At 35.6% G+C, this 14,957-nt stretch overlaps 2 protein-coding genes across 3 annotated transcripts in view; both read left to right on the forward strand.

Annotated features, from left to right (window-relative positions):
- The first annotated feature begins 677 nt into the window (after positions 1–677).
- On the forward strand, positions 678–7,734 carry LOC135584380 (putative ribosomal large subunit pseudouridine synthase SVR1, chloroplastic). 2 transcript variants are annotated; one of them, XM_065153039.1, is made up of 11 exons: positions 678–1,168; positions 1,311–1,390; positions 2,255–2,355; positions 2,443–2,512; positions 2,744–2,837; positions 2,944–2,992; positions 4,371–4,521; positions 4,814–4,870; positions 6,764–6,819; positions 7,230–7,423; positions 7,514–7,734. In XM_065153039.1, exons 1-10 carry the CDS (start codon positions 691–693, stop codon positions 7,300–7,302), a joined length of 1,209 nt encoding a protein of 402 aa, XP_065009111.1. In that variant the 5' UTR covers positions 678–690; the 3' UTR covers positions 7,303–7,423; positions 7,514–7,734. The 2 variants fall into 2 exon arrangements, with proteins under 2 accessions (XP_065009111.1, XP_065009112.1); XM_065153040.1 differs by lacking the exons at positions 7,230–7,423; positions 7,514–7,734 and having other exon boundaries at positions 6,764–6,823.
- Positions 7,735–13,274: 5,540 nt separating this feature from the next.
- LOC103985946 (kinesin-like protein KIN-UA) overlaps positions 13,275–14,957 on the forward strand; it is a 35,012-nt gene continuing 33,329 nt past the window's right edge. The window contains exon 1 of the mRNA XM_018826682.2: positions 13,275–13,649. Coding sequence (XP_018682227.2) covers positions 13,502–13,649 — 148 coding nt within the window. The 5' untranslated portion in view covers positions 13,275–13,501. The remainder of the gene's footprint in view (positions 13,650–14,957) is intronic.

The following is a 14,957-nucleotide window of genomic DNA, read 5'->3' on the forward strand; positions in this document are numbered from 1 at the left end:
CTCCTTCCGAGAGGACAACAAGAGGGATCGATTCCTCTTTATTTACTACTACGTGATGGTGCGTGATTACAAAGAAAGAATACGTTACGCGAGGAGGTGCATCGTTGTTGTGTCCATCACGTGGATTACTGCTAGAGAGGAGTTCGTGAGAGCTCTTTTATCCACATACTAGAATATGTGATCTTAAGGGAATTTCTCGTATCCTTTACGCGATTTTTATTGTTTCGAGTTTTACATTTTCGTTTATCTTGATAAATTTATTTTAAAAAAATAATTTTTACTTTTTATTCTTTTACTACGCATTAGGCATGTAATACTTCATAACGTTTCATAATAATAATGATTGGGGTTATTGGTGGAGAGATATTTTTACTAAGGTAATAAAAACTATTTTAAGTAAAAACCAATTAGTGTGCGTCGTTCACCAAAAACCCATAATAAGAGTTTTTTTAAGCTACAATGGTCATGTAATAGTGCATTAAGTCTAAAAATGACGGAATAATCGGTCGACGAGGTTTCTATTATTCCAAAGAAATACCCGTCATATTATGTCCAAGCAACAGATCAGTCCCCGATATCGTGTCATTTTAATATAACGGCTTGCAAATAACGGGCGCCGTCCCGTTACAAACCCCCTGACGTTAAAATTATCATCTCTATCTTCTTTCATCCTCACCATTCACCGCTCCGATGGCGGCTGCAATGGCGTTCGCCGCCTTCCACCCTTTACCTACCCTCCGCCGTTTTCCCTTTCTCCGCCGCATCTCTGCCGCCACTGAGTTCAACATCTCGTTCGGCGCCGCCCCCTCACCCGACTTTAAGGAGGCGGTTCCTAAAACCCTAGTGCCGGACCCTTCCTCTCCGGACCCCTCCGCCGCACCCATCCCCATCCTCATTCCGTGGATTGTTCGCGGCGAGGATGGCCAGCTCACTCTCCAGTCCACCCCTCCCGCCCGATTCCTCCAGGCCATGGCCGATGCTAAGATGGCGAAGAAGGAGAAGAAGAAGGTCGACAAGAAGAAGCCGTCGGGAGCGATAGCGACGGCTCCGTCTTCTCTCGTTTCGACCACATCGGCTCCCAAGTACTCCAAGGCCGCGAGAAGGTTTTACAATCAGAACATTCGGGAGCAGCCGCAGCGGCTCAGTAAAGTCCTCGCTGCTGCTGGAGGTAAATCACCCAACCCGTTGTTTCTATAATTTGGAGAAAAGCTTCAACTAATGTTCTTTATTATCAGCTCCTGGCTGCTGCCGGAGGTAAATCTATGGTGTTATCTTGTGTATTTTCTCTTTAATTGTTTATTCTGTTTTAGTGGCATCAAGGCGGAGTTGCGAAGAATTGATTTTTGAAGGGAAAGTGACAGTCAATGGGTCAGTTTGTACTTCTCCACAGGTATGTTTTCTTCATTATTCTTTTGTTAGAGTTAGTGGAAGATAGACTTAGATCATTAGCTGCTGATCGTTTAGTTATTTGTAGCTAATATTTTTTAGATGTAAAAACTGAACTTCTGCTAATAAACTATTATTAAAAATCACTTGTTCGTATCATCTGTTGCATCTTCTTGTGACTTAAACCATCATAAAAAATTGTTCATGGCTGCACTGAAGAATCAGTTGGCTGCATGATCTATTGCAAACTCATGTGAGATTGAGGTTTTCTTAAGAGCATTGTGAGCCTGCAGTCTATGATAGCCATCAACTGTCAATTTTTTCTTTTTGTAAAATTTTGTTGGGTCAATGGGCAAAATTTCAGTGTGTAGTGCTATCAGTGATTTTTATCCTTGTTTACCATTTTTGAGATGATGCTACTATATGTTGTATCCTTATTTCTCTTGATTGATTTTTGTGTTGTCCATATCAGTGTTGTCCTTTGACATCCTGACTAGCATAATTAAACTGTCCTTATTGTTTCTTTGTACAACATTAACTTGTAGTGTACTCTCTTAAATGCATGCTTAAGCTTGTGATTTCTCATTACTTATTTGAACTTAATATTATATTGCTGTAGAATTATTTTCAATTTTCTTTATCAGACACAAGTTGCTTCTTATCCTGTCTTTTACATTTTCCCATAGAAAAATTTCTTTTTTTTTAATAGGTACAACTGTGAGCCCAGTTTTTTGAGTATTTAATAAAACTTTCTCATATGATAACCTCTTAACTTTGAATTTGCCTAAACTCTGTGAAATTCTTCCTATGGAAAAAATTGCCAGAATAATCTCATAAATGTATTGGATATATTTTTGGTGATATGTAGACCCGGGTTGACCTTGCGAAGGATTCAATATATGTTAATGGGAATCGCCTGTCTAAGAAGCTGCCTCCTAAGATGTACTTTGCACTTAACAAACCAAAAGGGTTGGTAATTTGTGAATCATAATCCCTTCTCACTTACCTTTTAGTTTAATGTGCTTTTGTATTTAAGGTTATACTTTAAAGATGCAGGTATATTTGCTCAGGTGCTGAGGATTCAAAATCAGTTTTCTCCCTCTTTGGTGATTTTTTGAAGAGCTGGGTATGTCCATTTGACATTCCTATTATGGACTTTGGATGATGTCATTTGACAATACAAGCGTATACTTTGTCTGGAAAAAAAATTATGCAAGTCTTCACACGCATGCTTAACACAAAATAAGCCTGTAATGTTATACAAGAAATGTTGAAGCTTTGATTTTTTTTTTCCCTTCTGTTTACATTTTTATTGGTGTAGGTTTCTGTAAAGGTTCACATTTTTTCATATTTCCAGAGTAAATCAAATCCAGGGCTACCAAAGCCACGACTATTCACTGTTGGTCGCCTGGATGTTGCAACAACTGGCTTGATTATTGTTACTAATGATGGTACAAATAATACGGCATCTTAGACATTATCCTGTTATGTTGCTTTTATGATTAGTCATTTGGAGTTCTATGTGCTAATAACTTGTCTTGCATTAATTCTTCTCAGGTGATTTTGCTCAGAGAATTTCTCATCCCTCATCTGAATTAAGAAAAGAGTATGTTCTTGCTTGATATTTATGCTTCACTTTAAGATAGCATAGATACATATCTTATTTACCACAAATGATTGTGTAGTTAATATTTGAAGAGTGGATCGCAAAAGTGTCTGTTCAGGTTATGTTCATGCCTCTAATAACCAGGGAAAGATCAATTGCAATTCACAATGAGCTCAATAGTTTGTCCTGGCCAGATTGACTGAGTTGTCTCAATGATGTATTTTTATTTCATTGAAGCTGTTAATGGAAAGCTACATATTTCGCTTTATACGATACATAAGTTTGATGGGGTTAATTGTATCCAAAATTGATGAAAAGCAATCATGCCTCATGTAAGTATGGAGCTTATTTTCACAAATTTCAGAATAGACATTGAACAACCTCTGATGTCCCCATCGTAACAATTCTTAGTCCTGCTTATGGGAAGTGGTTCTTTCAGTATTTTTTGTTTAGAAAGTCGATATAAAACTGCAAATGGCAAGGAGTTTTCGTACATCCATTTCCTAGAATACTGCTTTGTAGAAGTTTTAAATTGATGCTTTAGGTCAAGGACAGCGTTTAGGAAATCAAAATACTAAACATGTTTGAACTGGTTGTGTTTCTCTTGAAGCTGGTTGAGCTCCCTTTTAGTGATCATTATATTATAGAGCATGAACATCCAAAACTTTTGTGGTGTGATAGTCTATTAGAAGCTTTGTTAAAGAAACCATGAGATATGATTGCTCTAGTGGAAGCTTTGGTAAAGTGTCCATATATACATTGACACCCTACACACTGGTCGGGATATTCTTCCAGATTAACTGAACATGTCACCTCTTCCCTTATTTTACCTTTTTTTTGTGCTTTTCTTCTTTCTCCCTTTTCATAATTGTTTTTGTGCCATACAACTACTTTTCTGGTTACAAATTTTTTGATGCATTTTTGTTGTTCAGAAGTCATGAAAGTAACAGACCTAGCAGCTTATTTCTGCAGAATGCAGATGTTCATTGTTTGCTTAATTGTGATATTTTTGAATTGGAACATTTATGTCTTAATATATATCGAATCTTAACAAATTATAGTACATCATTGTTTTGGTTTGATGGTAGTGCACCACTTGATAAGATTGAAATTTAATGTGATTGTTATACAAGACCTAGGAATCTCTTAAATATTTTTTAAGTCTCTTCCAAGCTTTCTTATTTTCTTTACATAGCTTTATTTTATGCATCTCTTCTGGGTAAGATTTATTTCAAGTTATTCATTAAGCTAATCCTTTTTCAGAATAACAGTTGATACTCAAACAAGGATACTCTGTTCCTGTTATTTAATGTTTCAGCTTTAAATTCTTCAAATAAAGCCTTCCTGATTATATTAAATCTCACTCTTTTTATTGCAGATATATAGCAACTGTAGATGGTAAGATCAATAGACGACACCTCGGAGCTCTAAGTGAGGGCACCGAGGTTGAAGGTGTCCACTGCATTCCTGATCTTGTGGAACTACTGGCAAATCAGCCTGATGCGTCAAGGCCTAGACTTCGAATAGTGGTACATAATACTTTGTATCAGTTGAGTTGTATTTTAAACATTATCACATTATTAGTATCAATCTAGTGAAGGTATAGATAAATAACAATATATTCATCATACACAGATTGTCAGCCTTTATTGGTTTAGATACATTTGAAAAAGGCAAAAGACCAACTATTTGATTTTTCCCCCCTTTTTAACCTGCATTTAAATTTTGTATAATTTTTCTATGATTATTTCATCAGTATTGATCTGAATTGTATTCTTGATGCATCAAGTATAACCAGTGTGTTGTAATGACTTTTGACAGGTTCATGATGGGAGGAATCATGAAGTACGTGAACTTGTAAAAAATGCAGGATTGCAGGTTTGTCTTTGTTTTTATGTTTTTTCATTATATATTTTTTATTTCTTTTGTGACTAGTCTTGTCGTAGTTGCAATCAACATTTTTTCAAGTATCATTCTTCTAATTAGAGTATTTCTTTTTGTTGCTGAATTTCAAAGATTGGCTGCTTGATTCTGTGGTCAGTTAACTAGCAAATCTTGATGCCTCTTTTGTCTTGTTGATCACCATAAGCTCATCGGTGTATTTCTCCTGCAGTTTCTTTGGAGCATTTTTCTGTAGCCATTTAGACATTTGTCCACAGAAATAACTTTCACATTTGTCCTTAAGGCACAGATCAAACTTGAGTGATTCTTCATGGGTATTTTAATTTATTCCTGGAGATTATTCTTGTTATAGCTTCATCAGATGGTGTTTCTATTAGTAATTAATAACATATAAAGAGCAATCTGTTACCTGATTTTGGCCTCTTGGTCTTTCTTATTCAACTACTACAACATGATAGATTAAAAGGAATTCTAGTAAATAGCAATATGCTAATATCTAAGGCAACTGGTTTGGTTTGTCTTTCCACCCTTCATAGTGTATATTGTTGCCTACTTCACCCAAGATACTTCTTCATTTCACCTTTGTCATTGAATTATGAGCATATAGTAAAATTCTTATTCGATAATTGCAGCTGTTAGCTGTTTATAGAGTCGGTCCATATCTCAGATATGGTCTTTCTGAGAGGATTTTAAGTTCCTGTCTCTTGTAATTGACCAAATGGCAAGGTAGACTGCCAGATACATATAGGTCTGTTTGGGGATTGCCTAGCAAGTGGTCATCCCACGACATTGAATGCAGTATCAATATGAAGTGAAAATACATCTGGACAATAATTACTAATGCTATCTTCATAAGTACTGCTACTAATTATTAGAGTGAACTTTTTGTAGGGAATAATGCCACCGAATGTTTTGGTCTATTGGCTAAGATGGTGGAATGCTATTCATAAAATATCCTGTCTCCCATCAGTATTTGAAAGACAAATTTGAGAATGAGTTTTTGAAAAAATTAGACACAAGTTTTGAGATTTTAGACTTTTGTCTAATTAAAGCATCACTAAAGGGAATTAGTGGTGCTTTCAACTAGAAATTCATTTTCATTTGCATGAGGCAATTTGGTAACATGCTGGTACGTTGTGGAGAAAAGACTTTGCTGGTAGGTACAGGTGTTTTATAACTAACAAAATGTATGGCCACACCTCTGGCACAATGAGTAGCATCCTATTGATACTGTGCCAGCACTGTCAATATTGAGAAGCTTTAAGTAGGCTCTGGCTAATAGTACAGCGTTGGATCTATGCTGACTGACACTGGTTATGTTTGCAAAGAGTGCATTTGTGACGCAGTACCAGCTGATCAACAGTTCTTTTCATAGTGAGTTCTCTGACCATATCAGTTGCAATAAGAATATATATTGAACTTGGGCATTGAACTAAGTTTATGTTGTCAGTACCACTTAAAATTTCTATTTATTTGCAAATGTCCGCTCAATTGCGATCCATCTACACTATGCAATCTATATATTACCCTGAAAATTATCAAATATTTCATGTACCTTCCAAAGTTTAAAATTATACATGTACTGTTCAAAGTGTATTTCTAAAATTCAAATATGTACCTCTAACTGAAGCAAAACCCCACTCTTATGATATGGTATACTAATTTGTGTGTTTATATGTGTACGAAAACATAGATGGGAACATATGCTGCATATATCTATTCATCTTTGTGTATTCTATAAGGATTTGCTATTTAATTTAACATCAGGCGTGGTTATTGAACCAAAAGCTTTTTGATACTTTTTGTTTCTTCTACTTTGTGTTTGCACTTAGACTTTGTTGGCTAATTTAATCTATTTTGATATCGTAGCTTTATTCGTTGAAGCGAGTAGGCATCGGTGGATTCAGGCTCCCATCAGATCTTGGGTAATTCCTTTTCTTGCCTATCTTTTGTTGCTAGTTATCTCCACTATATATATTATATATACACGACACCAACAATTCGCAATGTCCCTATATAAAGATGTTTCTCCAATATAAACAGCAGATTTTGCTTTTGTGCACCTTTATGTCTTACTGTTAAGAGACTTGGTGCATGGACAATTGAGCAGACGTGGTAATTCACTAATGCAGATTGTCCAAAATTTTCATGAGCCTATGTGCATGGACAATGTTCTCCATAATGCATGTCCAACAACTGAGATGGATCTACAAAGCCGAATTTTTCCTCAATGAATATATTCAATAATAAAGATGTATAATCACAAATGGTTACCTTAAAGGATTAGTTGACTATTAATTGAAGATTTATTTATTTTTTAATGTTCATTGAATAGGCTTGGAAAGTATGTTGAACTTAAACAAGCTGACTTCAAGTTGTTGGAAGGGAACGCTCAAAAGAACACTTGAGTTGTGTGTAGGGTTCAGTAGTGATATTGCTTATACTCCCAGAACAAGCATCGTATATGAACATGTGATCTCCATGTAGCATCCTTGATCCAATTAGGCATCACATTGAAATCATTTGCTGGTAAGCCTTCGCAACCATGGATCACATTGCATTGTAACTTCCTCTAGCTGCAAACCAGTGCTTTATCATTCATCTATTAATTTTATTCAGGCAAGCACTGTGCAACTTCAATGGTAACTGATGAACTTCTGAAAAGGATGGTGAAAAGATCCAGCTTAAACAGATGAGATATACTTATTGCTAACTACATGAAGCTAGTTGGAAGAGAGATAGGTTCATTGTAATCCTGTTCTATATGTCAATGTCTAAATGGCACATTGCTTTATGTATAGTGTCTTTGCACATTAATTGTCTTGTGCCTTTTCATCTTAGTTGTTTGTTTTCTTCATTCAATCTATGTCTCTAATTTAAGTTCTATCATCCATAATGAATGAACAAGAAAAGCTTTTAAGGAATGTATGTTTTGGCAAAGGTAAATGGCATAGAGGAGATTGAATTTATAACCTTTTTATCGGCATTCAAGTCATCAACTCTTGATATATTATCATCAAATTAATGTTTTAGATTTAAAATAAAATTTTAAGTCTTAACTTGGTAAATGAATAAGATATATTAGTATTATTTTAGATTAAAATTTATTCGATGAGGATTAAGAACTCTAGTTTTTACTATTTTCTTGTATACTGGTGGGTTGTATTTACACGTGTCCGCATCTCTGTAGTTCTAGAAATAGTTCAATTTCGTCGTCACGAAATTTACGAAAACAAATTAAATTAAATTCTTTTCAGACCCGAGTTATTGATGTAATCTCCATAATACCCGGTGATCAGTGTTTATATTATTTTATGTCATTTGGAAAATTGACTTAATAAAACAAGAAATATGTGGAACCATATAAATTAGTCTCTGTCAATACGATGGATTAGTGTAGCCATTTGTTCCGGACCGTCATCTCTGGGGCTTTATGATTCGGGCAAACGACGCTGGTTACTTCGTGTTTCGTTATTGGATCAGGGGGGTCAACCCATGCGACCCTCCCTTTCTTGAGGTCTACTGCTGTGCGCTACCGGTTTGGAGTTAGGGTTATTTATCGTCGGCCGTGGATTGACGGAGAAGGCAGATGGCGGTCCACAACGGCTGCTGGGTCCTTCTCGGCTAGTACAACGGTGGCAAGTGAGCTCTCGTATTCGTTTAATTCCTCTTTCTCTCTTGCTAACTCGATTCCTTGCATTTATCTTTAGATCTTTTGTTGCCGGAATCGTCCGTGCTCGATCCTAATCCGCCCATTGTAATCAGTTGTGGGAATCGTTTCGTTCCTGTGTTTCCTACCTTTACCGCTGAAATCTTGGTGAAATGATGCAACTTAGCTTAATTCTCCAACTCCGATTAGACTTCCACCATTTCGGCCCATGGCGGATCTTGAATCACGATACATGACATGTAGACCATTATTATTTTTCTTAAGCTAGCACATACCTTTTTCAATACCTACAATTATCTTCTTCTCCTTCTTCAGTCTTATCTTTATAACCATAATTTCTTTCTGAGTTAACTGAATGCCAGATTTTGAGATCTGACTTCTATATGTTGTGATTGCCAGTTTTGAAATGTTTGTTCTTTTATCTTTCATGTTAGTGAATAAAAACAATTGAAAGACTTCGAGAAGCGAGAATAATGTTGCAGCCAACTTTTTCAAGATCAAACTTATGCTGCGGATGGATCTGTATAATCTTTGGCGTCATTTCATTTGTGGTATTTTGTTATGCTGCAATAATATCCAAGCTTCTTTCAGAATCAAGAAGTCCGATATTATTTTCCATTCAAAATGACTGGTAAATGTTGCATATCTCAGTCCCATTGTGGTAAAATTGAGTTTAAGATAATTGCCGATGGAATTGGTTTAGATAAAGTTTCCAGTAATGCTTGTATGTAATATGATCTATATCTCTATTTTTGAAGTTGTGAGTTGTCACAGATATTTTTGGAATCACTAGTAACTTCTTCCTTAAATAGGATTGATAAACACTTTATTTTGTGCTCTGGATGTTTTTCTTTTATAATCATTGGACATGTTTGTTTTACTTGTTGCAAATGTTCATATGAGGAAGATTATGATAATTGAGTCTTTAAAGGGTGAAAGTGAATTTTAAGAGAATTTAACAGTTTCAATTGCTGGGTGGTTTATAAATTCGCTTGCATTCTATGTATGTATATACTTATGCATATATTTGAAGAAAATAGTAATACTTAGCAAGTATCAGAATTATTTTGGATGCTGCTATATGAAGATAAAAGTGGTATGGATGAATATTGGTATTTGCTTTTTTGACATTTCACTAAGTATTTGCCCCCAGCTTGTCGTTGCATATCACAATCTTTTAGTGCCAGAAGTCCAATATTAGGATTTCTAAGGCATGTCACCATCTAATTTTTAATAGATATTTGTATTTAGACTATTCTTGACCAATTAGGAATACAATGACTGATGAGCTCCCAACAAGTTGAGTATATCTTCCAAGGCCAAAAAACATGCAAATATTGGAATTGACTTTTTAGCTTGTCATATGGAAAAAGTCTAGAAATAATTAAAAATTCCATTGAGAATATGTAAAAACTTGCAAAGTCAGACAGAACTCAAGTTAGACATAGACCATAACAACAATCAGCCAGCATCAATTTTTCGTGGTCATATTACAGATTCACAGCTCAAATATGGATCAATGACAACTATTCCCTCCCTAGTGCACAAATTGGACTACAACAATCAGACAGAACTTGAGTTATACATAGACCATAACAACAATCAGACAGCATCAATCTTTTGTGATCATATCACAGATTCACAGCACAAATATGGATCAATGACAACTATTCCCCCCCTATTGCATAAATTGGAATACAGAGTGAAGCAAAAGAATCAGAGCTCCGTGTAAAGTAGTTTGCTTTCTGGTACACAACTGGTTGAAAATTAGATAGTTTTTTTTCTTTAGGGGAAAATTAGATACTCTCCAAGAGTTATCAGCAGTGCTTTCAAATGTTGCTTTGTTGCTGTTGTAATGCCTATAGTGAATCGGCCATAGTCTAACGAGCTAGCAGCAATGCTTTCTAGTTTCTAATACACCCAGAAGCTCCTCCCTGCACCTGAGAACAGCAAGGTGTGCATGCACATATCTGGATCAAAACAGAAAACACAATGGTCCACTGGATTTTCTGGCCATAGCTAATCTCAAGTATACCAACAAAAAGCCATGAGGTCCCAACTATTTGGGGAATGACAATGTTTTATTCAGATTCCATCATCTCCAACGGTAAACAAAACAATATTGCAAAATATTTGCTGATAATTTGTAGGTTGAAATTTTAAAGCTACATCTACATTTAAGCAGATTATTATGTGCCTTCTCTATTTCACAGTTGTCATACATTTTCTTGTCTTCTTCTCAATGTCTCATTTCTCTGTTGTCAGCAGGTACTATTGCTTTCTGGTTCCCCTTACACTACCTGTAATGATCATTTTGGTATATTTGCATTGGCTTAGTATGAAGCTCTTTAAACATGCGTGAAAAACTCCTTGTTTTCTGCCTCCACTGCAATAAGTTGCATACTTTTTGCCCCAAGGCTGGTTTCCCCCCAGAATTCTAGTTGGACTGTAAGAAGAATTATTCGAGCATTCATCCCCTTTAAAGTTTTTTTTATTCTTCAAATCAACTACTTCAATTCTACTTGCTTTTCATGAGTCATAAATCATTTGACTTAATTTCATTTCAGAAGCGTATTTCAAAACCTGTGGAGATTCCTTGGTGATGCGTGTGGGCATTTACCTCTCAGAGAAATTGCTGTGATGTTGATCTATTCTACAAAATGTTACAGGAGGTTGTCATTTTTATTAGAGCTTCTATCGTGCAGAGGTTTATGAAAAGAACGTATTTAGTTTGATTCACCTTACTCTCTCACATTATACAAAGATGCACAACCCCAGTATTAATCATCAACTGGTTCATTGGTAAATATTTGATTTAATATAATCATGTGTATATGCTATTGTACTTCTATGTTGTAAAGATGGATTTGTCATATATTGTACCAGCTAGTCAGGTTGTAAACCAAAGTAGGATTAGGAATTCTATCCTCTCCTAAGAATTAAATTGATTCATAGAGCTAGATGAATTTACTGTCATTAAATTGGATATAAGTTTTTTTTATATTGTATGATTATAAGATTATTATGTTGGCAAGTCAGTTATGTCATCAAATAGGACCATTTAGGATTAAAGCACGATGTTGAGACATTATTAGGCTCTCACATTACAAGGACGTCAAACCCTGTGAGAAGAATTTGAATTGTTTTAAATATTGTTGGATAATTCTATTACCATCAGCTACCCTAGGTAATGGATAACTTATTGAATTGAATTGTTATTTTTTTTTTCTCTTCCTCAACTTCCTCTCTCTCTTTCTCTTATGTATATCTCTTAGCTCTAAGTATCGTTTCCTTGTAACTACAAAACATAACTGTACATGCAGATATCAAAACAATTATATCAATTTGTTTTAGCGTACAATTGCCACATAAACCATTTTAGTTGTAATCTATGACTATATATATATATATATATTTCTGTGCAAATCTTAAAAATTTGTGGATATGCCATCGTAGTCAGTCTTCATTAATTGATCATGCTTAGTCTAAATTTAATTTGACATTAGTATCCCCATTCAATATATCAGAAAACATAAGGGGACAAATATAGTAAAGAGATTTTAGATATTTAATATTTTTGGTATTTTCTGATATTTAGTGATATATGATTAACAACAGTGGATCTAAGTTTATCATAAATATTGTAACGAGTGATATATATATATATATATATATATATATATATATATATAATATTTAAGAATATAGATGGGCATATATATTTATATATAATACTAAAATTTGTAACAGAAACATGTGTTAGGTCTAACTTTGAAAGAATAGATATATAAAATCGCCAAGAATTAGTTATGGTTTAAAATTTTAAATGCCAACTAACCAGCTAAGTAGTGGGCAGCATGAGATCCCAAAACACTAGTGGCTCGAAGAAGAGAGACGAACGGCGGATCCCTTTTAGTCTCACACGATCGCTCTAGTTGAACGGTCCGAAACGTCGAATCATAGCATCGCAATGCCGACGGCTCTGATCCCCTTATAATAATCTCATCGCTTTATTTCTCGCACGCGAAGTGGCCGCACAACAAGCGGGAATGCAGAGTGCTCAAACGTTCCCATTTTGCATGTTGGATCCTAACTCTTTGAGATTTACTGATTGATCCCTCGATTACTTTTATATTTTCCCTATGGAGCTCCTTTTATCATCTTCTTCGCTTTATCGGTGCGAGTGGTTCATATATATGTTTATATCTATTTTTAATTTATTTTTTTATTGACATCATCAATTTGGATGATTGACTCAAAATATAAAACTTATTGCATTACCTCGAGAATTGCAACTCAGTCGATTAGAGAATTTCACTAGAAATAAAAAAAAATTATATCACGTTTCACTCTTTTCTTATATAAAAAAATTTAGGTCCAATTATATCTAATAAAATTCTTTCGACAATCAAGTTAATATATTTTAAGTAATGATTTGATAAATTTAAAATAATAGTATAGTTACAAAGATGGTTTTATACACTATTTATTGTATAATCATCATTGATTACAAAATATTGAATAAGTCTTGTTTAATCGAAAATAGTGGTTATAGATTTTTGTTTTCCTATTCTTATATACGAGATTAATCTACAAAATTCTTGGGCTGGAATGCAAAATAATCTTTCTTTGGTTTAGTCCCTCCCTCCATCTAATTTAAAACAAGAGAGCCGAGTCGAAGAGAGTTGTGGCGGTCGCGACGACGGTGAGGCAATCGTGCCGGCCTCAACTCGCGCGACGACGGTGTCGCAGGCGATTCCCTTTCTCCCTCCATCAATCCCTCTCCCACCTTATAAGACTTCCCACAAGATGACCAAGGAAGAGGGCGACGACATTTCTCCTACCATCAAACCCTCTTCATCAAGATCAAGAACAAGACCGAGAGGCGGACCCTGTTTCGCCATCGACACCTTAGGGTTGTTCCCGTGCCGTCCGCGATGGCGTCCAGCGCCCACTCCCGGGGATCGTTACGCACCGAGCGACAGGTTCCTCCCGCGAGGGGCAACGGCGGAGGGAACCCTCCGGCTCGCTCCAGGTCGTCCTCCGCCAAGCGTTCCTTGAGAGTCTCCTCCGATGATGACAAGAGTACCTCCTCTTGTTCTTTTTGTGTTTCTTTCTTATTGCTGTTCTTCATTGCTTACTTGGGTTCTTGGACGGTTCTGTTTCATGACCGTGAGAAGTGTGATTCTGGGTGATGCTAACATCGTTCCATACTTCAAGACGATGAAAACTTGTGGATAAATGATAGTGTATATTGCAGGACTGGCTGCATTTATAGAGCAGTTTTACTCGTTACCTGATGGTTAGGAACCTTTCGTGTTGCTTAGAATTATGTAGTGCCTGCTTTGAGACCAAGAGAGGAAGTCTTGATACTAGAGGGAGAAAGATCTAGAAAGACACAATTCGAGAAGCTTGGTTTAGAAATCCTAAAATGTAGATAATTATGTGGGATTGACTACTTGAGATAGGGTAGGCCTCCTCTATTGATGCTATTATTTGTTCTAGCTCTTAAATTTTATTAAGAACCTTCACTCTAGAAAGTAATTTGAAAGCTTTAAAGGCCCTGGAAATTCTGGTCCCTTTTCTAACCCCATCTCGCGTCACCTTGATGTTGAGAATCTAACTCCCATTTCCACATGGGAAATCCAAATATTCAGCCTAAGAATTACCTTATGGTACTTTGATTTTTCTCTGGTCTAGCCATTAACATTTTCAGAGACAAGATTAATTTTGTTCTTAAGTCTACCAGTTCTTTTTCTTTCTACCTTCTCTTACCCTTTTATGTTCTCACAAAAGAGGCAGATATGTTTCAGAGGGTGTTTCCATTAAAGGGAAAGACGCATCAAGTGATGCCAATTGGTCAACTATTTGCAGAAGTGAGAACTTAAATGGTTTGAGAGTAATCAATGTCAAAGATTTAAATTATACCATCATGTTGGGTAACTAGTGCTGGAGACTCCTAATAAGAGGAAACACCTTATGGAGAGAAAATTTTTAACTTCAAAAGAAGAAAAACCTTGCATGTCTCCCTTGTTTGGAGATGAAATCTTTATCAGAATAGACCCGCAAGGATTGCTTCAGATCATCTTCAGCAATGGGCAAATCATTAGATTTTGTAGGACTAATTATTTGACAGCAGTTTTATTGAAAATATTTATCCATTCATGTACTCTTCAATTCTGAGGCAGTAACTATTTGTGGCTTTGGTATTTTTAGAAGGAACTCATGATTAAGATATTACTTTGCTTCAGTGAATTGGCTTTTAGCTGAAGCTTTGTATTTGGTATTGCTCCTCCTTATCAACAAAATAGATAGGAAAAGACCCCCTTCATATTAAAAGAACATTATCTTGAGATTTTTTTTTTCTTTATTTTGTGAATTTTTAAATCTTGA

Source organism: Musa acuminata, chromosome BXJ3-5 (genome assembly GCF_036884655.1).
Source record: "Musa acuminata AAA Group cultivar baxijiao chromosome BXJ3-5, Cavendish_Baxijiao_AAA, whole genome shotgun sequence".
In the NCBI taxonomy this organism is placed as follows: domain Eukaryota; kingdom Viridiplantae; phylum Streptophyta; class Magnoliopsida; order Zingiberales; family Musaceae; genus Musa; species Musa acuminata.